Source organism: Rhinoderma darwinii, chromosome 1 (genome assembly GCF_050947455.1).
Source record: "Rhinoderma darwinii isolate aRhiDar2 chromosome 1, aRhiDar2.hap1, whole genome shotgun sequence".
In the NCBI taxonomy this organism is placed as follows: Eukaryota; Metazoa; Chordata; class Amphibia; order Anura; family Rhinodermatidae; genus Rhinoderma; species Rhinoderma darwinii.
Window position 1 is genome coordinate 201,020,247 of NC_134687.1, and position 24,474 is coordinate 201,044,720.

The 24,474-nt window shown below is 43.2% G+C and overlaps 1 protein-coding gene across 2 annotated transcripts in view; it reads left to right on the forward strand.

Moving 5' to 3' along the window:
* The window catches only part of GRSF1 (G-rich RNA sequence binding factor 1), a 76,394-nt gene that overhangs the window by 48,955 nt on the left and 2,965 nt on the right, over positions 1-24,474 (forward strand). For both annotated transcript variants that reach the window (XM_075860722.1, XM_075860723.1), the window contains exons 7-9: positions 395-516; positions 2,806-2,944; positions 15,532-15,617. In XM_075860722.1, coding sequence (XP_075716837.1) covers positions 395-516; positions 2,806-2,944; positions 15,532-15,581 — 311 coding nt within the window. In that variant the 3' untranslated portion in view covers positions 15,582-15,617. The remainder of the gene's footprint in view (positions 1-394; positions 517-2,805; positions 2,945-15,531; positions 15,618-24,474) is intronic.

Consider the following 24,474-nt stretch of genomic DNA (forward strand, 5'->3'; position numbering starts at 1 on the left):
TTTTTTTTTTTTTTAAATATGCTAATTTGTCTATAGTTGACAAATGGGAGGTGACTCTTTCTTTTCACTTTGGGCCGTGTAATGTTTTCTGTATGACTCTGTCCAGTGCCTTACAGTTCTCCTCTGCCCAGCCCAGCAACACCGCCTGATCATATAGTATACAGCTTCCATTCCCGACTGTGTTTTAAACTGGTGATATCTCCGATTGTGTCACAGCTAGAATTATCATATAAAAGATTAGAATCTAGTCTTTCATATGACACTAGAACAAGGCTCAGGTTATTGCATACTATTGGACACAATCCACTCTGATGGTGTTGTATATTTTAATAAAGGAATCCCTATATATTGTGGAATTAGGAAACCTAATTTGCATTCTATTTTCTACCCACAGATTATGGGAAGGACATGTCTGGGAAGGCTGCAGATGCCAGTGAATTCTCCGTTGTATCATCAGTCCATGATATCCACATTCGGGGATTCCCTTTCCATGCTTCTGGGCAAGATATTGCAAATGTAAGTTAAGGTCCACACTGTGTGCACAATTATTAGGCAAGTCAGTATTTTGACCATATCATAATTTTTATGCATATTTTCCCACTCCAAGCTGTATAAACTTGACTGCTTATTGGATGAAGCATATCAGGTGATGTGTATTTGTGTAATGAGATCAAGAGCCTATATCAAGGTGTGCAGAATTATTTGGCAGCTTGTTTTCCTCTGGCAAAATGGGCCAAAAAAGAGATTTAACAAACTCTGAAAAGTCAAATTGTGAAGTCTTTCAGAGCAGCACTCTTGAAATTGCTAAGATGTTGGGGCGTGATCACAGAACCATCAAACGTTTTGTTGCAAATCGTCAACAGGGTCGCAAGAAACGTGTTGAGAAAAAAAAAACGCAAATTAACTGCCAAAGATTTGAGAGGAATCAAACTTGAAGCGACCAGGAACCCATTATCCTCCAGTGCTGTCATATTCCAGAACTGCAACCTCCCTGGAGTGCTCAGAAGTACAAGAGCGCTCAGAGACATGGCATAGGCAAGGAAGCCTGAAACCCGACCACCACTGAACGAGACCTATAAGTTGAAACGTCAAGACTGGGCTGAGAAATATTTGAAGACTTTTTTTTTTTTTTTTCCACTGCATGGCTAGCCAGTAAAGGCCTTAAAGATGAAAGAATAATGACATGGCACCCTTCCTCATCTGACCTTAACCCTATTGAGAACTTGCAGGCCCATCAAAGGGTAAGTTCACACAGTTTTTTGACGTGGAAAACGCGCCAAAAAACGGCTGAAAATGCCTCCCATTGATTTCAATGGGAGGCAGAGAAAGCGTATTTCGCAGCGTTTTTTGCCCAATGGCCTTAATGACAGCAAGCGTGATCTCGATGTGCTGTGTGAGTAAGTCCCACACAAACATTACCAAAGTGTCGGGAGTGTGAATAGACATCGTGTCCTGGCTGCAGGTGACGTCTATTCACTCTCAAGACACTTCAGTAAAGTTAATGTGGGTGTATGTGACTGCACATCATGATCTCGCAAGATCACACTGTGCTGAATACATGAATGAAGAGAAGTGTATGACGATGATTGGTCGAAATAAAATCCACTGCGGTTATCTACATTACAGCGCCGATCAGATTATGTAGAAGATAGGACATTTATAATCTGGTGACAGAGCCTCCTTTTAAACTGCAGATTTAGTGTAAAGGAAAACCGTACACCAGTGCAGTACTGTCAACAGATTAAGAAACGGACAGACTCCATGGATGGAAGGCTTATGACTGTTATTGAAAAGAAGGGTGGCTATATTGGTCACTGATTCTTATTTTTTGTATTTTTAGTTATTTTTTTGGGGGGGAATGTCTAATGTTGGTTTGTAAATTTTGAGTTGTTTATTATTCTCATTTCAACAGATAAAAATAAACAAGTGAGATGGCAAAGTTTCCTTTTTCATTTAGTGACATAATAATTCTACACATAAAGGCTGGGTTCACACTGAGTTTTTTTGTAGGCAGAAAATCTGCTTCAAAATTCCGTTTGGAGTTTTGAGGCAGATTTTTCTCTGCCTGCCCGCCGATTTTCGCTGCGTTTTACGCTGGCGGCCATTGAGTGCCGCAGGCAAAAAACGCAGCGAAATACGCTTTCTCTGCCTCCCATTGATGTCAATGGGAGGGCAGAGACGTAAACGCCCGAAGATAGGGCATGTCGCTTCTTTTTCCCACGAGATGGTTTTTCCGCTCGTGGGAAAAAAACGCCTCCGCCTCCCATTGAAATCAATGGGAGGCATTTTCGGCTGTTTTTTGGCACATTTTCTGACGCGGTTTCCGCGTAAAATGTGTTAAAGAAAAAAAAAAACTCCTGGTGAACTTACCCTTAGGCCCCATGCACACGAACGTATTTTCGTGGCTGCAATGTGGGTGGCCACGGGGTGACGCGCCGTGGCCGTCCGAGCCGCAAATCACGGCCCGTGCACATATATATATATATATATATATATATATATATATATATATATATATATATATATATATATAATATAATATATTTCTCCTAGGAAAGCCAAAACCTCACTCTTACTTTCTTAAATACTCAGGTTTGAGACTTAACATTTTGAATTTACTCACCGCACTGTAGTTGTTCAATAATAAAATGAATCCTTTAAGATACGACTTGCCTAATTGTGCACACAGTGTAGAGGATATTGCTTTGTATTTAGAATCAAAGGAAATCCACTTTTAGCAAGAAGGTTTGCACTGACTGTACCCTATAGGACACTGAGCTGTTATGACCTGTTTTCTCTCAACAGTTTTTTCATCCAGTGATGCCTTTGAAGATAAATATTGAATACAGTGCAGATGTAGGAGGTACTTCTGGGGAAGCAGTAGTAAGATTTGTGACCCATGAGGATGCTGTAGCTGCCATGGCCAAAAACAGATGCCGTATGCGTAAGCCTGACTGCCATTCAATGAATTTCTACTTTTTATTTATATGAACAAAATTCAAAATGTGGTGATACGAGTAAAGAAAATGTTGTCATCTTTGTCGTCAAACAATATGACCACCAACATTTCTTCAAAGGGAATGCCCACGACTGCGCTATTATTTCCACCCAAAAAATGGAAACCATACGGAACGGAGACAAACTGAAACCATTTGCAACAGAAGTATTACCATGGCAATCAATGGTAATGCAAACGGAAGCTATGGTTACCGTTTGCCTTTCCGTTTATGGTTTCCTCCGACGGGTAGGTCTTATGTAAACAGGCCCTAACTTTGTTACTTTTGTATTGATCCTGGGCTACAACCTGTATTCGGGTCAGTTCACACGGAGTTTTTTTGCTGATGATTTTGATACGGAAACCGCATCTGAATCAGCGGCAAAAAATGGCAGTAATCCGCCCGCCATTGACTTAAATCAGAGACCGAGGTTTTTTTTTTCCTCCGGGCGACTTCTGGCTGCTCGGGGGGGAAAAATGCGGCATGTCCTTTCTTGCTGCACTTTCCGCCTCTGACCTCCTTTCAATGGGAGGCAGAAAGACACTAGTGCCGCAGGTTATCTGAGCGTTTTTCGCTTTTTATTAATGAATTATTTTTTTGCCCGCGGTTCTTGCATTAGCTTCATTAGTTGCGGACAAAAAAAGGCAGTGAAAGAATAAGTGCAGGCAGTTTAAACTCCTGTTTACATTGCTTAACCACTTTCATGCAAATGGGCGTAAAGTAACGCCCTGAGAATGAAGCGGGCACAGGAGCGGTGCGTGCTTCATCTTCAGCGGGTGTCGGCTTTAATATACAGCTGACATCCCGCTGCAACGGCGATGATCACAGTTCTCTCCGATAGCCGCCATTTAACCCCTCAAATGGCACTGTCCATAGCGACAGCGGCATTTAAGTGATTTTCACAGAAGGAGGGGTCTCCCTCTGTACCCCGTTGGCCCCCCGCGAAAAATTGTGGGGTGCTGATGGTTGCAATGGCAACCGGGAAGCCTACCAACGGCTTCCTGGTTGTCAGGTACGGGAGCCTATTAGGTCCTGCCCGAGGCAGGACGTAATAGGCTAAACTGTCAGTTGTAAAATGACAGTTACAATACACTGCACTACACAAGTACATGCAGAAGTAGTGCAGTGTATTGTACAGGGAATCAGAAGAGCAGATCTTCATGTCCCCTAGTAAGTGTAAAATAAAAAGTGAAAAAGAAGTTTTAGATAAATAAATAAAAGTTTTACATAATCAGGGAAACAAGGTGATTATTGTTTTTATTAAGGCCTTTATAATTAGAAAAAAGAAAGACAAAAACTAGACATATGTATCGGCCTGACATATAAAAATATAATATTTATCTCGCACGGTGAACACCGTAAAAAAAATACAATAAAAAACTATGGCAGAATTTCCTTTTTTCAAAAAGTCGCACATACCCAAACATGGTACCAATAAAAACTACAGTTTGTCACGCAAAAAACAAGCCCTCACACGGCTCCGTCAACAAAAAAAATGTAAAAGTTATGGCTCTCAGGACATGGTGACACTAAAACATTTTATTTAGAAAAAAGTGTTTTTATTGTGTAAAAGTAGTAAAACATATAAAAAATATATAATTGTGGTATTGCCATAATCGTATCGAACCGCAGAATAAGGTAAAGTTTTTTTTTTTTTTTGGTCTCCTCACCTCCCAAAAAATGTAATAAAAACTGATCAAATTATCACTTGTACCCCAAAATGATACTAATAAAAACAGCAGCTCGTCCCATGAAAATCAAGCACTCACACAGCTCGTCGACGGAAAAATAAAAAGTTATGACTGTTGGAACGCAATAATGCAAAACGACGGCCCAGACTAATTCATATGTGCAGCAGTTCTTCACTTAAAATCCCACGTCCTCATTTGCAGCCCCCACTGAGAGATCCTGTAAATGCAGCGGAAACTGACATTTTGGGGTCTGTGCTACATATGGGGCTAGTGAAGAAGTCAAAGATTAGACAATACTGGAGTGCGAATATTTTGTACGATACCACGGACACCCTTTAGAAGTGTGACTCCTGCACCCAAAAATCCGGCCTGTGCATGAAGGATTGGTTCAAAGCGTATGTCACTATCCAGGGATAATTAATTTTATTATTCATTTACCCCATTATTACATCATCCTATTATGACCTGATGTACTCCGCCCAGCTTACATATACCCTGATGTACTCCGCCCAGCTTACATATACCCTGATGTACTCCGCCCAGCTTACATATACCCTGATGTACTCCGCCCAGCTTACATATACCCTGATGTACTCCGCCCAGCTTACATATACCCTGATGTACTCCGCCCAGCTTACATATACCCTGATGTACTCCGCCCAGCTTACATATATCCTGATGCACTCCGCCCAGCTTACGTATACCCTGATGTACTCCCCCCAGCTTACATATACCCTGATGTACTCTGCACAGCTTACATATACCCTGATGTACTCTGCACAGCTTACATATATCCTGATGCACTCCGCCCAGCTTACGTATACCCTGATGCACTCCGCCCAGCTTACGTATACCCTGATGCACTCCGCCCAGCTTACGTATACCCTGATGCACTCCGCCCAGCTTACGTATACCCTGATGTAGTCTGCCCAGTTTACATATGCCCCCACATTATAAACTGAAACACCAGTAAGACACTAAACCAGGCTACTACCAAGCAAAATCTGAGCTCCAAAAGCCAAATGGGGCTCCTTCTGGGCCTGGCAGTGTGCCCAAACAGCAGTTTATGATCACGCATCGGGTATTTCTGTACTCTGGAGAACCGCTTAACGTTTTATGGGGTGTGTGTCTCCAGTGGTACCAGCTGGGCACAGCACATTGGGCACTGAAATAGCATATCTGTGGAAAATGGCAATTTTCAATCTGCAACATCCACTGTGCACTAATTTCTGCAAACCCTTTGGGGTCAAAATACTCACTACACTTCTAGATGAATTCCTTGAGGGGTGTAGTTTCCCAAATGGGGTCACTTCTCTGGGGTTTTCATTGTACTGATACCTCTGCGCAATGCAACATGGCGCCAAAAACAATTTTTGTAAAATCTCCACTCCAAAAACTAAATTGCACCTTTTCCCTTTAGACTCTTGCTGTGTGTCCAAATAGCAGTTTACAACCACATATGGGGTATTTCCCTACTCAGGAGAAATTGTGTAACACATTTTGGGGTACATTTTCTCCTGTATTCCTTGTGGAAATGAAAAATTATGAGCTGAATCTACAGGTTATTGGAAAAAAATTTTTTTTTAATTTTCACGGCCCAATTCTAATAAAATCTATAAAACACCTGAGGGTTCAAAATGCTCGCTACACCTCTAATTTAATTCTTTCAGGGGTATAATCTCCGAATTGGGATCACACCTGGGGAATTTCTACTGTATTGGTACTTCAGGGGCTCTGTAAAGGCGACATGGCCCCCAGAAACCAATTTGGCAAAATTTGAGCTGCAAAATCCAAATGGTGCTCCGTCCCTTCTGAGCCCTGCCGTGGGTCCAAACAGCAGTTTATTACCACATATAGGGTATTGCCATAATCGGGAGACATTGCTTTACAAATGTTGAGGTGCCTTTATTCCTTATAAAAATTAGAAAATTCGGTGTTTTTCCCGAAAAAAACCAAAATTTTTTTCATTTTCACAGACTAATTCGAATAAACGTAGCAAAAAACCTGTGGGGTCAAAATGCTATTTATACCCCTAGATAAATTCCCTGAGGGGTGTAGTTTAAAAAATGCGGTCACTTTTGGGGGTTTCCACTGTTTTGGCACCACAAGACCTCTTCAAACCTGAGATGGTGCCTAAAATATATTCTAAAATAAGGAGGCCACTAGGTGCTCCTTTGCTTCTGAGGCCTGTGTTTCAGTCTATTAGCACACTAGGGCCACATGTGGGATATTTCTAAAAACGCGTTTCTCGGATAAAACATTCTGTGTTACAGAAAAATATATGTATGGGGGGGATTCGGCCTATGTTTTAATTGAATGTTCCATTGGCAGTCAGTGATATTTTCCATATAAACATACTAATACAGTGGTCTGCAGGCGCTGTCTCTACTTTGACACTTAGTGCTGCACTGAGTGAGTGCTTTATAGCGAAGTGTCACGCAAACTTCTCACTGTCAGTGAGCATTGGCTAATTTTTAAAGTTTGTGTTTCTTTGCATTGTCATTTTTAGCAAATAAAGAATAAAAGTTATATTTTAGTCCACACTATTGCAGCCAGCCGTAAATTAGGGCTTTTTGTTTGCTTAACAGCAAATTAGTGTAACATTTTTTTGTGGTAATATAATGCCCGTCGGCTAGCAGGGTCTCCTATTGCTTTAGTAATTTTTGTTTTTTGTCACCACCTTTGCCAAAAAGTCGAATAAAAAGTGATAAAAAATCGCATGTACCCCAAAATGGTAGCAATGAAAGCTACAGATTTTTTCGCAAGAAATAAGCACCTCACATCGCTCCGTTGGAGAAAAAATAAAGTTCTGGCTCTCAGAATATAGCGACAGAAATTGTGCAGGGCGTTCCAAAAGCGGATACGATTGGGCACCGTTTCAGTGTGACACTGTCCACATATCTATGAAAATTATTATTTATTTACCGCATTATTATACCCTCTTCTTATGCCCTGATGTACTCTGCCCAGCTTACATACGCCCCCCCCCCCACACTATAAACTGAAATACCAGCAAAACCCCAAACAGAACGATTACCAAGCAAAATCTGCGCTCCAAAAGCCAAATGGCACTCCTCCTTCTGAGCCCTACAGCGTGCCCAAACACCAGCTTACGTCCATATATACAACATTTTATACCCGGGAGAACCCGCTCAACATTGTATGAGGTGTTTTGTCTTCAGTGGCACAAACTGGGCACAAAATATTGTGCATTAAAATGGCATATCAGTGGAAAATTAAAATTTTCACTTTGCCCCATCCGCTGCGCATTAACCCCTTCGCGCACCGCAACTTAATAGCATGTCGTGGTGCGGGGGTTAAATACGGAGCGGGCTCATCCGCTGAGCCCGCTCCATATGCTGCGGGTGTCAGTCCTAGGTGTCAGGTGTAATACACAGCTGACACCTAGGACTAACGGACAGGAACAGCGATCGTGCTGTTACAGGAGCCTGTAAAAATTATCTAATGATCGCTGGTTCAAGTCCCCTAGAGGGACTAAGAAAAAAAAAAAAAAGAATATATTTAAAGTCCAATAAAACTCTTTCCCATTTTTCCTCTAAAGTAATGTAAAAAATGAACAAAATTGGTATCGCTGCATCCATAAAAGTCCGAACTATTACAATATACCATTATTTAACTCGCATGGTGAACGCTGTAAAAAATAAAGTATTTAAAATGCCAAAATCACGGTTTCTTTGGTCACCTTAGCTTTTTTTTTTTTTTTAAATCCATAAAAAGTGATCAAAAAGTTGTATGGGCCAAAATTGGTACCAATAAAAACTACCGCTTGTCACACAAAAAATAAGCCCTCCCACCGCTCGATCAACCAAAAAAGAAAAAAAAGTTATTGCTCTCGGAATGTGGTGAAACAAAATGTTTTTTTGTTTTTTAACCAACAGTTTTTACTTTGTAAAAGTAGTAAAATATAAAAAAACAAATAACTTATAAATGTGGTATTCCCTTAAACCCTTAATGACCAGCCTATTTTAAAACCTTAATGACCAACGTATTTTTTAAGTTTTTCCATAGTCTCATTCCAAGAGCTATAACTTATTTTTGCGTCGACATAGCTGTATAAGGTCTTGTTTTTTGCGGGACAAGTTGTATTTTTTTAATAGCACTGTTTTGAGGTACATATTTATTGATTAACTTTTTTTGGGGGGGGGGAAATAGAAAAAACCCAGAAATTTCGCCACTCTTTTTCGCGTCCTAAGTCTACACCGTTTACCGTGTGGTATAAATAACACTAACTTTATTCAGCGGGTTGTTATGATCGCAACGATACCAAATTTGTATAGATTTTGTATGTTTTACTACCTTTACACAGTAAACGCTTTTTTTTTTTTTTTTTTTTTTTTTTTTTTTTCATTATTTTGTTTTTGTGTGTCCATATTTGAAGAGTTTTAAAGGGGGTGGGGTAATAGTGGGATTCACTGGTTAGTGTCTCCCACTATTACGATCTCCTTTCTAATCCGGGTCACTAGGGTTATGCCTAGTTCCCCTACTTTTCCTTATGTCGATCTAATTGCTTTTGCTGCTACTCATGGGTTCCAGAAGTCATCTCCATCTGCATTGTCCTCCGCTGTTTTGAAAAAGGGCCTTTTCTTCCGGAACGCCTTTTCCCGATCAGCTGGACTTCACCGGAAGAACACACCGGAAGAACACTTCTGCAAACTCTTGTGTATAAGTTGCTCGCTCGCCCGACTATTTGTCGCCGTATAGCAGCATGTCGCAAAGCAAATAAAGAGGTTAATACCTCAGAAAATAAAACAAAAAACAATAGGTTCGCTGATCAATTGTATCCTGTATCAAGCCTTAAATAAAATTGTGTTACTCGTCTGAACTTCAAAAAGGTTTAGGCGCACAGTATAACCCAACACTACACCGTGTACGTATGTTACCTGTCCACGCCTCTCCGCCTATCTGCAGTTCATGTTTTAACACCATTTTATTGTACAAAAGACAGAAATAAATTGAAAACAGTTTGGGCTGGCTCAACAATATTCAAGGGGGTGGGGTAATAGCGGGATTCACTGGTTAGTATCACCCACTATTATTATCTCCTTTATAATCAGGATCACTAGGGTTATGTCTAGTTCCCCTACCTTTTCCTTATACTAATGTCGATCTAATTGCTTATGCTGCTACTTATGGGAATAAAACCGTATAGTAAATAAAGGTAATATTTAGTAACCTACAGTAATCACTCATATATAAAATACAGTAACTAATCACAGTACCGTATAAACACTATCACAATCCTAATTATACTGCCACCCACTTACCTAAACTTACATAGAAGTTACGTTACAACACACACAAGTTACTTGTAAGGCTGGATTCACACGAGCACATTACGTCCGTAATGGACGGAACGTATTTCGGCTGCAAGTCCCGGACCGAACACACTGCAGGGAGCCGGGCTCCTAGCATCATACATACGTACGATGCTAGGAGTCCCTGCCTCTCCATGGAACTACTGTCCCGTACTGAAAACATGATCACAGTACGGGACAGTTGTCCGGCAGCGAGGCAGGGACTCCTAGCATCGTACATAACTATGATGCTAGGAGCCCGGCTCCCTGCAGTGTGTTCGGTCCAGGACTTGCGGCCGAAATACGTTCCGTCCATTATGGACGTAATGGGCTCGTGTGAATCCAGCCTAATTCTCACACGCTCACCATCTCTGTCCTACTCCCTCCTAATAGAACTGTCCCTGTACACTAAGGGTTAATCAGGTAAAGGATTAACAATGGGAAGGGTTTAATGTTTCAAGGGTTAACCAGGGATTGCAGGTCCGCAACGGGTTAACTCAGGGAAGATTAAGTGGTATGAGGACTTATTTTTTGCGGGATAAGCTGTAGTTTTTAATACCATTTTAGTTTAAATGCGCCGGTTTGATCACTTTTTATTTCATTTTTTGTAAGAGATTAGGTGAAAAAAAAATAAAGGTTCTGGCGTTTTTACAGTTATTATTTATTTATTGATGAGCTGTTAGATGGGGTCACCCCCTCTTTCTAACTATTTAAATGCTGCGGTCGCTGTTGACCGCAGCATTTAACGAGTTAAACGAGCTGTAACAAAAAGCCGAAACCCGCATCGTATGGAGCGGGTTCACTCCGTGAGCCCGTTCCATACTTCCCCTACCCGACTTTGGCGTATGGATACGTCAAATGTTGGGAAGGGGTTCATTTAGTTTGGACCATCTTTACATTCATCCAATTCAGTATATCAATTGATGTATTAACAGCACTGGCACCGGCTACATCAGCTGCTCTTTCTTCTGTTGTATATACAGAGCTAAAGAACCCATTTAGTAACTCTGCCTTCTCTTGATTCCCTGTGACCAACTCCCCATTACCACTATCTAGGGGTCCTACATGTTCAGACCTTGGCTTTTTTGCTTTTATATACTTGAAGAATTTTTGGGAATTTGTTTTACTATCCTTGGCCACCTGCCTTTAATTCTGTATTTTTGCTGATTTTTATTACCTTTTCACAGATTTTATTAAGCTCCTTATATTTTACAAAGGCTACAGCTGTACCCTCAGATTTGTATTTTTCAAATGCCCTTTTTTTTTGTCATGTATTGCTCTTTTTACAGAAGGTGTAAGCCATGTGGGGTTTAATTTTAGTCATTTATACTTGTTACCTATAGGAATAAATTTTGCACTAGAATGATACAAAGTCTATTTTAAAATCTCCCATTTATCATTTGTACCATTATTTGACATTAGTTCTTCCCAGTCTATATCCTGAATCCTGGGGAAGTTGGCCTTCTTAACACTGTGTTTTTGCCCTCACAGCCTGTTTTGTTTTTTACAGTATATGTAAAATATAACTATATTATGATCACTGTTACCGAGGTTTTCACGAACATTGACATTCCCAACAAGATCTGCATTATTAGAAATGAGGCCAAAGAAGAAACAAAGGTCACGACCATGTAATTGAAAAGATACAAACAATCCTTTATTAATGTCAATTAGACATATGCAATAAGACAAGACTAGACGAGATAAAAGATGGAATCAGAACACGGAAGGAGAGGAACACCCAGATAGTAACCCGGTCACAGAATCGCCCAAAATGCTAAAGTGCGTGCATAATGAGTTTTAAAACAGGTGAAAGGTATAACACCTTTGCACAGATTGGTATATATGCATATATAAATGTAAGTACATTCGAATAATCAAGTTTAAGCAACAGTATACCTGCAAAGTACGGGAATAGCTGGGAGATCAAGACCGGGGGTCCAACAGAGCTTCACCTCTAGTCGGGTCTTCCACAAACTGGCCGATAAAATTCTCCTGCAACAGGTTGATGAAATTTCTCCCCATAGCAGTTGAAGCCGAACCATGACCCCAATTAATATCCCAGTAATTAAAATCTCCCATTATCACTACAGTACCAGCCTGTGCAGCCCGCTCCATCTGTTTATAGAGCTGACCTTCCATCTCCTCAGTTATATTGGGGGGGGTCTATCGATTACACCAAAAGTAATTTTTTTCAGTGTTTACCTCCCTTTGTAATTCCACCCACAAGGTTTCAATCTCCTCACAATCTTCACCCTCTAATGTCTCTTTCACACTCCCCTTCATATCGCTTCTCACATACCGACATACACCACCACCACCTTTCCTATTTGTCCTGTCTTTCCGAAACCGTGTGAAACCTGTACAGCCCATTTAAGAGTCTAGCCATGTTTCAGCAACACCAACTATATCTATATTTTCTTCCAGTATCAAGGCCTCCAGCTCCCCCATTTTGCTTGCTAGACTTGTGGCGTTTTTGAACATACACTTTAACTTGCCTTTCAATTTTTCACTTTCAGTATCAGAAATGTGATTATTTGACATTTGAGCATTTGTATTTGCATTGCTGTTTTGTAACAAAAGGATCTCCTTATCCTGTTGTCTAGTCCTCTCCCCACAGTCTTTCTCCCCCCACCAATATAGTCTGACCCCCTCTCTAACCTAACTGCCCCTTTATTTTCTACATTGACCTCCCTCCTCAGCCCTAGTTTAATTAGTCCGCCACCCCAGCTAGAATTCTCTCCCCCAGCACAGCGGACCCCCTTCCATTTAGGTGCAAATCATCTGCAGAATACGGTTTGTACCCCTATGAAAGCCCAGTGCTTTAGGAACCCAAAGCCTTCTCCTCTACACCAAAACGTCAGCCATGCATTTAACTCCCTGAGCTCCCGCTGTCTTTCCTGTGATGCACAGGCACTATTCCTGGGAACACTACCTTGGAGGTCCTTCCCCTCAGCTTGTAGCCTAGTTCTTTAAAATTATTCTTAAAGCTCCTCCACTTACCATTTATTCTGTCGTTGGTACCCACACGGACCACGACAGCTGGATCATTACCAGCCCTCCCAGTAACTTATCCACCCGTGCCACCACATGCCGATCTCTGGCACCAGGGAGATCGCAAACCATTCGGTTGTGGCAGTCTTGGCGACAAATTATTCTATCCGTCTTCCTGAAATAGAATCCGCTACGACTACCAATTGTCTTGCTTTACCTGCATTACCATCCCGCCGACTACTAGCTGGGCTGTTCTCCCGGCTGTTAGGGAGATCAGTATCCACTAGGGCTGCCATTTCTGAGGCAGACACCCTCGCATCATCACCCAACTTGGCAATTTTGCTTGGAATATCAGAAACAGGATTGGCCTTCCTTTTCTTGGACCCCTTTCTACTGCCCCTAACTATATTAACCCAGCTACTTGCCTGGTCCTGCTGACCCATGTCTTTACCCTCCAGTTCTACCCCACTAACTGCTTGCTCAGTGAGCAGCATGCTCCACTCAAGATTGTCTTATTGCCCTCAGTGTTGCATTTTGCTCTTCTAGATCTGTAATGCGAGCTTCCAGGTGAACCACATGCTCACATCTGCCACAGAGGTATTCACCCTAGAACTCCGGCTCCAGTCGTGCATACATATGGCAAACTGTACACTGAAGAAGACCTCCAATCTTGCTGTCCATTATCCCAGATTCAAAAAAAACTGAACAATTGAAAAAGTAAAAGCAAAGTAGAGTACTTACAGGGACTTTAACTCCTCTTTTTAACGCCGGTTTAATAACTCCACGCACAAGCCACTTAATTCAGCTAGCCCAAAAGAGAGCAAGCCCCACTGAGGCCTGCAGGCTCATTTATATCACCTAAGAGCAGTTAGCCCCTTCCCCTAGTCAGCTGCACAGCAGGACAGAAGCTAAGAAGGAAAAAAGGTTTTTAAATTGTGTTGGTTTGGCTATCTTCTATTTGTAAGCACTCAATTCAGTTATCTCGCACAGTATCACACACAGGAACACAGCAATACAATCCGGTTTAATAACTCCACTTATAATGTGGTGACAGAGCCTCTTGAAGTGGCTTGTGATATAAGTGCCCTATCTTATACATAATGTGATAGGCGCTGTAATGTAGATTACAGCAGTGTTTTTTTATTTAGAAAAACTATCATTTTTGACGGAGTTATGACCTATATTAGCTTTATGCTAATGACTATCTTAATGGACAACTGGGCGTGTTTTACTTTTTGATTAAGTGGGTGTTTTTTTGACCAATCAGCATCATACACTTCTCTCCATTCATATACACAGCACATAGTGATCTAGCTAGATCACTATGTGTAGTCACTCCCATATTAACGTTACTGAAGTGTCCTGACAGTGAATAGACATCACTACCAGCCAGGACGTGATGTCTATTGAGAATCCTGACACTTCGGTAAAGTCTGTGTGAAATTTACAGCACCGCAAGCGTAATCTCGTTTTAAATGACAGTTTACGGAGTAATCTCGCGAGATTACACTTGCTGTGCTGTAAATCTCACAAACGTTACCGAAGTGTCAGGATTGTGAATAGACATCACGTCCTGGCTGGTAGTGATGTCTATTCACTGTCAGGACACTTCAGTAACGTTAATATGGGAGTGACTGCACATAGTGATCTAGCTAGATCACTATATGCTGTGTATATGAATGGAGATAAGTGTATGACGCTGATTGGTCTGCGTCATACACTTCTCTCCAGAGCCCACTTGGTCAAAAAGTAAAATGCGCCCAGTTGTCCATTAAGAAAGTCATTAGCAAAAATGATCGTTTTTCTAAATAAAAGACTGCTGTAATCTACAGTACAGCGCCGATCACATTATGTAGAAGACAGGGCACTTATAATCTGGTGACAGAGCCTCTTTAATCCAACTAGCACAAAAAACAGAGCAAGCTCAACTGAGGCATGCAGGCTAATTTATATCACCTGAGAGCAGTTAACCCCCTCCCCCTAGTCAGCTGCTCAGCAGGAAAGAAGCTGCAAAGAAAAAAAAGGTTTTTAAATTGTGGGTTTTGCTGTCTTCTACTTGTAAGCACTCAAGGGGAGCCAGAGGGGAGAAGAAAAGGTGGGGTAGTTGAGCCTTCATTTTTAAACTAATAAGTTTGTCGGGGGGCTGTGGCTCCGCCTTTTTCCACAAAAGTTGCGAGGGTGGCGTAAAAAGGGTAAAAGTTGCAAATTGTGACTTGGGCCCTTTCACGGCTTTTCCACGCCAGAAAACTGCCGTAGAAAGTTGATTGCCACCCATAGACTTTTACTTGATGGATTCAAATTTTTCTGATTTGTCAATCTGGTTGTTTGTCAGCCATTAGGATGCATTGGGTTAATCAATTTGCTAGATTGGTGCTTTTGGAAAATGTTAACAAGTTCTCTCATTTGGGCATGGGGAAAAATTCAATTAGTTTCAGCAAACCACGTTCACTTGAATTATATCAAATGTTTAGATGTGTATACGTTCTCTTGAAGTTGTAACTACCATGAACCCTCTGTTTTTTCTTTTCCTTCCAGAACAAGGATTCTTAGAACTGTTTCTGAATTCATCGCCAGATGGCAAATGATCTGTTTTGGTGGTTTTTGTTGCGCACAATAAAAAGGTACTACTATTCTCTATAATACATATTGAAATAGCAGTGTTACAGTGAAGGAAATGAGTATTTGATCCCTTGCTGATTTTGTAAGTTTGCCCACTGTCAAAGTCATGAACAGTTTAGAATTTTTAGGCTAGGTTAATTTTACCAGTGAGAGCTAGATTATATTAAAAAAAAAAACAGAAAAGCACATAGTCAAAATTATATATATTTATTTGCATTTTGCACAGAGAAATAAGTATTTGATCCCCTACCAACCATTAAGAGTTCAGCCTCCTCCAGACCAGTTACACGCTCCAAATCAACTTGGTGCCTGCATTAAAGACAGCTGTCTTAAATGGTCACCTGTATAAAAGACTCCTGTCCACAGACTCAATTAATCAGTCTGACTCTAACCTCTACAACATGGGCAAGACCAAAGAGCTTTCTAAGGATGTCAGGGACAAGATCATAGACCTGCACAAGGCTGGAATGGGCTACAAAACCATAAGTAAGACGCTGGGTGATAAGGAGACAACTGTTGGTGCAATAGTAAGAAAATGGAAGACATACAAAATGACTGTCAATCGACATCGATCTGGGGCTCCATGCAAAATCTCACCTCGTGGGGTATCCTTGATCCTGAGGAAGGGGAGAGCTCAGCCGAAAACTACACGGGGGGAACTTTTTAAAGATCTCAAGGCAGATGGGATCACAGTCACCAAGAAAACCATTGGTAACACATTACGCCGTAATGGATTAAAATCCTGCAGTGCCCGCAAGGTACCCCCTGCTCAAGAAGGCACATGTACAGGCCCGTCTGAAGTTTGCAAATGAACATCTGGATGATTGAGAGTGATTGGGAGAAGGTGGTATGGTCAGATGAGACTAAGGCCTGATTTACAAGAGTGTGCGTTTAGCGCATGCAAAAAACTCGGCGTATTGCGTGCGCAAAAGGCACTTAACAGCTGCGTGTGTCATCAGTGTATGATGCGCGGCTGCGTGATTTTCGCGCAGCCGCCATCATTCTGACACTCAGTTTGAATGTTTGTAAACAGAAAAGGAAAAGCACGTGGTGCTTTTCTGTTTACATTCAGAGTTTGACAGCTGTTGCGCGAACCACGCAGTTCGCACGAAAGTGCTTCCGTGCGACCTGCGTGGTTTTCACGCACCCATTGACTTCAATGGGTGCGTGATGCGCGAACAGCGCACAAAGAAAGGACATGTCGTTAGTTTTACGCAACGCACTCGCGCTGCGCAAAACTCATGCACTGTCTGCACTGCCCCATAGCCTAATATAGGTGTGTACGACACGCGTGAAAAGCACGAGCGTCGCACGCGCGTATATTACGCTCGTGTAAATGATGCCTAAAATTTAGCTCTTTGGCATTAACTCAACTCGCCGTGTTTGGAGGAAGAGAAATGCTGCCTATGACTCAAAGAACAACGTCCCCACTGTCAAGCATGGAGGTGGAAACATTATGTTTTGGGGGTGTTTCTCTGCTAAGGGCACAGGACTACTTCACCGCATCAATGGGAGAATGGATGGAGCCGTGTACCGACAAATCCTGAGTGACAACCTCCTTCCCTCCACCAGGACATTAAAAATGGCTCATGGCTGGGTCTTCCAGCACGACAATGACCCGAAACATACAGCCAAGGCAACAAAGGAGTGGCTCAAAAAGAAGCACATTAAGGTCATGGAGTGGCCTAGCCAGTCTCCAGACCTTAATCGCATCGAAAATTTATGGAGGGAGCTGAAGATCCGAGTTGCCAAGCGACAGCCTCGAAATCTTAATGATTTACAGATGATCTGCAAAGAGGAGTGGGCCAAAATTCCATCTAACATGTGTGCAAACCTCATCATCAACTACAAAAAACATCTGACTGCTGTGCTTGCCAACAATGGTTTTGCCACCAAGTATTAAGTCTGGTTTGCCAAAGGGATCAAATACTTATTTCTCTGTGCACAATGCAAATAAATATATATCATTTTGACTATGTGATTTTTTTTTTTTTTTATATAATCTATCTCTCACTGGTAAAATTAACATAGCCTAAAAATTCTAGACTGTTCATGTCTTTGACAGTGGGCAAACTTACAAAATCAGCAAGGGATCAAATACTTATTTCCTTCACTGTATATCATTATCTACAATGTACAAAACCTTAGTCGGTCAGAGCATTCTCTTATTTTCTAATGTAGGAAAATATAATATTTGTCACTCAGTAACACATCAAGGTCTGGACAGAAAACTGTACCTCCGAGTGACTAGGATGCGTTCCCCGGTACCTGTTCGTTTCAGTTTTGGGCAGTGGATAGATGTTACGTTGTAGTGAATATACTCTTCAAAAAGCCTGCACACAATCTGGCTGAAAATTGGCCTTGTTTCTCATAGCAACCACCATTGAGCTCATTTTTAATTTCTTTAGGGCTTATGCACAGAGCGGTAATAGGGCTGTCATATAGACATATGAGGCCTCTACTGCACCTCTGTCTGCCAATGATATTACATATAGATTTTCTCCGTTGGACTTTATGCATACTCAGTTTGTGTAGAGGTCTGACCGAGGCTTTAAAGCGGTGCATGGAGGCTGTATTGGTTCATACGAAGTAGCAGTACAGCTCCCATGCACAGTGCTCTGCCGTGTGCATGAGCCGTTATTGGTCTGGAAAATTAAAAGCTGCACTATGGTTGCAATGGACAACCAGGCCTTTTCTTAGTCATCTCATGGGGGGGGGGGGGGTCAGACAATGGGTATATGCTATTGCCACTAGGAGTCGTGACGCTAAGAAGTGTTGACCATGCCTACAGGATATAGCCCTCCTATAGGCACTAAACAAATTCAGTCTTAGCTCAAAGTCTGTGGCAGGCAGACACCCCTGTTGCTTCAACAGGCTGCCTTTGCTCTTGTAGTTTATTTTTTTGCTTCTCTCTTCTAGTTGAGAAACAAGGGTGATACTGTCCCGCTGTTCTCTCCCTTTTCTAGTGGGCACTCACTGCTGACCTCACTGCGCCGTTGTCCCTATGGCAAAATGAAGACTAGCATCTCGGTCGCCCTTCAGCCTAAGTATCTCCTTTCTTGCTATTTGTGTCCCACCTCATCCGTAGCTGGCACATGGGGGCATCCCTGCTGTCCCTATGCTTTTTGGAGCGAACCTGGCTGAACTCCGAGAGGTAAGTATAGGACCCCCCAAATGCAACGAATGGGCATGTAGTGCTCCTTGCACATTTTTTGCGCACCTCGTTTGTGCGGCGCTGTGCACCTCTTTTAATTCTGGTGCCGTGGCTCTGTAAGACGTGGGGTTGAGTTCAGAGTCATCACTTATGCCTAACCTGCATCCATATCTCCTGGCCGCCATTTTTACAATCCCTGCTGCCATTTTCTGCCTGCATCTCTGGTGGGACGTGGTTCCCAGCTTCTGGTCCCCTTCTGTGATTGGTGCACAGTCGCTACATGACTGCTGGCATCCAATCGCAGCAGGAAATGGGCGGATCTACTTTTCACGCTCCTTCTCTTAGTAACGAGTCGAGGGACACAGCATACAGGACCTCCTATTGGGCACTGATTCTGTTGGCGCTAGGATCGCTGAAAACATTGCCTGCCTAAGGCACCCCCCCCCCTTTTTTTGTTTTTTCCTCTCCATTAGGCCTTTTTTGCCAGACTCTAGCAGGGAGTCATATGCCTAGCACTACCTAGGTAACCTCAGGCGGCCATTACACCATTTTCAGTGACTCACTAGCCTTGCAATGGGACAGTATTTGAGTGGACTCGTAGCCACTAATTTTTACAGCGGGACATGGTGACCCCTATAGTGCCATGTCCGACACCAGAGGAGCGACACTTTCAAAATCACTGATGCGGAACGGTCTCCGTCAACTGAGGCGGTCACCTTCCGTCATCCCAAACAGTCTCCTAATTCCTTTACCTCTCACTCAGAGTTTGAAGAGGTAGTCTGCAAGTAATGAAAACATCCTGAGTAGAAGTTTGCTCAGACCTTTTGGCTCTTATCCCACGGCCAAGGGTACATATCTAAATCGCCAGTGGTGGACATTCCTGTTCCTCGTCTAGCCAAGACTTCTGCTATTCCAATGGCAGATGCAGCTTTTCTCTGCAATCTTAGGAACTTCCACATTGTCCTTCTCTAGGTCCTCCTTTGAAGCTACTGGTTTGGCCTTAAGGCTTCTGCGTGGGTCAGCAGAGCCTGCACTTGATGGGTACCCCAACTCAGTGAGTGCTTCAGAAAGAAGTTACGGAAGACTTGGTGAACCTTTCTCATCACCGGTCTAGTGCCACCAAGTATCTGTGCGATGCCTCACTGAATGTTCGTACCTCAGCTTCCATTGTTCCCATCTGCAGAACTGTTTAGCTTAAAGGATTTATCCAGGATTAGAGAATTGTCTGCTTCTTTCCAGAAACCGTGCAACACGTATGCATGGGTTGTGTCTGGTATTGCAGCTCCGCTCAAATTAAGTTGATGGGGCTGAGCTGCAATACCACACACAAGCTGTGGACAGGTGCGGCGCTGTTATTGAAATAAAAAAGGGTTGTCCAGGATTACAAATACAGGTTTTCTTTAAGTTCTGGCTCGCCGACACTGCTTTTAAAGCGTTACCTGACAGATTTCCTCTTCGCAGGTTCCTTAATCTTTGGGACACTCCTGGATGAGAGAATTTCGGAAGCCACAGGTGGAAAAAGCACTCGCCTGCCTCTAACAGTGGTTTGTCATGCTACTACCACCTAGAAAGCCAGGATTTTATCTTCCTCTCTTTTGCAGATTTCTTAATCTGTGAGCATCCGGACAACAGTCCCACCAGGACTCCAAGCACAAGCTTTCGTTTAAGCTCCGTCCATCTAGCCATGCCCGCTTTCTGTTTGCTAAATTTGGATCGGGTAGGACCGACCGCTCCCACCCTTTGTTTCTACAGTTAATAAGGTTGTCCATTGGATGTGGTTTATTATCTGGTTATGACGCTTTACCTTGTGTGCTTTGTCTTCTACTTCTTCTGTATAGACTGAATTATGTCAGTGCCTGTAGGAGGGACTTATAAAGATGCATTTAAAGGAGTAAAAAAAATGGGGAACCAGACCAAAGAAAGACAGTTAATAGCACAGAGGGGGCTTGTGCTTCACTGCAACTTTAAAATAGGAGGTTTTCAGAGATGTCTTGATTAGTTTCTTGTATATCATGTCATGGCATTAATGAATCTTCAAGAAAACTTGTGAGGAGAGACTGGCATGTGTCAGTAAGCAGTTTAATGAACCAGTTTTCCTCTGGTTTGATGAGAGAATTATTTTGTACTCTCCGTAAAATCCCTTCTTCCTCTTCTTCCTCCTCAACAACAACCTCCTCAACCATAAGTCCTATTGCCACGAAGGAAAAAAAAAATTAGCTGCTCCTAGGCAGGCTTTATCTAGCCTACAAGCATGGAGCTAATAAATTTGTACTCTAGCACTAGGAGAAGCAACAACAAAAACAGATTTTCGAACAGTAATGAACCAAAACGCCAAATTAGGCAAGAAACTTTAGAAGAATGGGAGAGAGCTATGTTCACCATAGACAGTAAGAAAGGATTTTTTTTTTTCTACTCCTAAACTCCCTAATTTGTTTTTCGTTTTTTTGGGGGACATAGGAACGATGGGATGTCCCAAAGCAGTCCCAGGGAGGGAAACAAAAGCACAAGAAAGATTAAGTGGAGGTCTTTGCCACTGCTGCCTGCAGCACCTTATGACCAAAAACCGCATCTGCTGATACTTTGAGAAGGGGTGAATGGAATAATAAGTTGCGGCCTTGCACAGCTGGAGGAAAGAGGCTTGATTTCGCACTTCTTAAAAATTGCTCACAAATCTTGCAGTTTTTGGAGAGACCTCTCCCTAGGATGAGAGGGACCGGGCAGAAGGACGGAAACAAAATAATTTCTTTAAAGGGGTTGTCCACAAACGGACAACTGACGACCTAGCCACAGGATAGGTCATCAGTATATGATCGGTGGTGGTATGACAACCGGACCCCGCACCAATCAGCTGCTCCAGCTCCCTCCGGGCAGCGGACATCAATGCCGGAAGCAGATTGCTCCGGTCACAGAATAGTGGCCAAGCTGCAGTTCTGCTGAACGGCCGCTATGCAGTGGTCTGAGCCACCTGCTTCTGGCTCCAACTTCTGTATACGCCTCAAAACATCTTGTGCCCAGAGGCAGCTGATCGGTGCGGGGTCCGGGTATCGGACCCAAATCAGTCATATACTGATGACCTATCCTGTGGATAGGTCATCAGTTGTCCATTTATGGACACCCCCTTTTAAGGTGGAGATGACCTTCAGGGGAAAAGAAGGTACTCGTTGGAGAACCACCTTGTCTTGGTGAAGGATCGAAAATGGAGAGGACAACGAAGATCTCCCATTTTGGAAACCTGCCTGATGGGGTTTACCGCTAAAAGAATAACCACTGTAGTAGACTTAGGGAGATGTGCTGGGAGCTAGAAAGCGGAATACTAAAGGGCATCTAACACCAAGTTGAGGTTCCAAGGGGCTATTGGGGACCTGTATGGAGGAACTGTATGCGTGATCCGCTGCAAAAAAGCCATGGTTGTCTACTGGAATCTACATCTGCCTTGATCTATTTGTGTACTCGTGGCAGAAGGGGGATGAACCCCCGAGTCACCAGAGAGTCTGTTGCGACTGCAAGAGGATCCTGGGTTCTGGAGACTAAGAGAGAAACCTTGAAGTTCATGCTGGATGCCATCAGATCATCATCCAAAGTGGCCCAATGATGACAAATCTGAGAAAAGATGTCTATGTAGAGACGACTCCCTGGGGTTGACCTGTTCCTGACTGATAGTTGACGATCCAATTGTCTACTCTGGTGATATAGGACAATTAGATTTTTGGAACATTTCGCTCCACCCAGTAGAAAATCTGAACCACTTTCTCCATGGCAGTCCTGCTGTGGGTGACTCCCTGGTGATTTGTGTAAGCCACTACCGTGGCATTGTCCATCTGTATCCTAGTGAGGTGTCCTGTGAAGGCTTCCTGCCAGTTAAGCAGAGAGATTGCGCAGAGTTCCAGAATGTTGATGGGCAGACAGGGTTCCTGCTTGGTCCAGCAGCCCTTTATGGTGTGTTGTAGTCTAGAAATACCTCTCCCCATCCCAGAAGGATTGCATCTGTAGTCCGAACCAACCAATGAACTTGGAAAAAGGAGCAACGAAGGAGGATCAGAGGCGAGTGAAGTCACCACAACTGAGCTTGGCGAACACACGCGGGAAGACTAATGGGACGATACCGAGAAAGGGGGATTTGTTCCTCTGGCAAGGATGGCCGTTTGGAATTAGCTGAGTGAATGATACTGCTGCCATGGTAGCTACCATCTTTCCTAGTACCATCATGCAAAAGCATAGCGGAAGGGGGGTACCGATATCTGAGTGAACGGTCTCTGGACTGGAGAGCCAACCTGTTTCCTCTGGGAGGACACGTATCGAACAGCATCCCCAGGAAGCGGCTACGTTGCGAAGGAACAAGGCATGACTTTTGCTGGTTGATCTAGGCAAAGCTGGAGAGAGTCTCTAGAGTGATCCTGAGACTCTTCAAATTCTCTTGTCTGAAAGGAGCCTTGATGAGAGTTGTCTAGGTAAGCAATGACCATGAATCCCCTGGATTGAAGGAGAGCCAGGCCGGCTACCATAACCTTGGTGAAGACCAGAGGAGCCGTGGCCAAACCGATGGAGAACGTCTAACTAGAAATGACTCCATCCAAAAATAACGTAGGTGCACATGTCTCTTAAGGAGCTTTCAGGTCCAAGATCAGGCAGACTGTCGTCCCCAAAAAAGGACAGCTCAAACAGGTTAGAATAAAAACCTGAGAATCTCTGTGAGGAACCGGAACGATTGTCTAGTGTTGGAAGTGCTTTCTGGAATCCTGTTGCGCGAGAGGGGAGGACTGCGATCGAAAGAACAATTCGCCAGGAAAAGAGGAAAGTTCTGTCTTGTGGTGACCACTTTTCTGGCACGTGTCCTCCACCACAGATAGCCAAACCTCCTGGAAAATAAGGAAGCAAACGCCTGATATGAGTGCCCCTTCAGGCTGAGGTAGGCTTGGGAGCTCCTGTCTTGAATGAGGTACAATCTGGTTGAGTCCAGGTTTGCCAAGAGGAATGTGGCTTAAATGAGGGCCCCTCCGCACGAGAGGAAGACAATAGCTAAAAGGACCTAATCTATGGTTTTGGTCCATACCCTTTTGGAGAAGGGAGCTTTTGCCCCCAGTGACCTCCGCAGTGATTTCATCAAGCCTGGCACTGAGCAAACATGTTCCTCTGAAAGGAAGGCCAGCTAGGGATGTCTTTAAAGCTGCGTCCATGCTTTAAGCCACAGGTCCCTTGGATAGCCACAATGTTGCTGGCGGTAGTGATGCACATCTGGCATATTCCAACTATGCTGTAGACCTTATATTTACCGGCCAGGCAATTTGGTTGCCAAGACCCGCTAGTTCTGCCGGGGTACCCGACAGGATTTCTCGCTTGAGTTGCTTGGACCAAGCATAGACCGCCTTGGAAAGCCATGTGGTTGTGAAGGCTAAGTGGATGGAGGAACCTGCTGCTTCAAAGGCAAGGTATTGGGTGCTCCTGTCTGAGGGTTCCTTGAGGGAAGCTGCATCTGCTAGGAGCAGAGTAGTAAATTTGGACAGTCGGGACAATAGCTGCGGCGGATAGGCAGGGGCTATAAGCAATGGACCTAGGTACCTCAATGGGTAACAGGGCAGCCAGAACTGGCTTGTTGCTAAAAGCATTTCTGCTGTTGGCGAGTGAGGGGAGACAGGTGTGACTTCCTCAGCACTGTTCCCTCGTCTTTGGAACAGAAAGGCCCATCCTGCTCTGTTTGCCCGACTTAA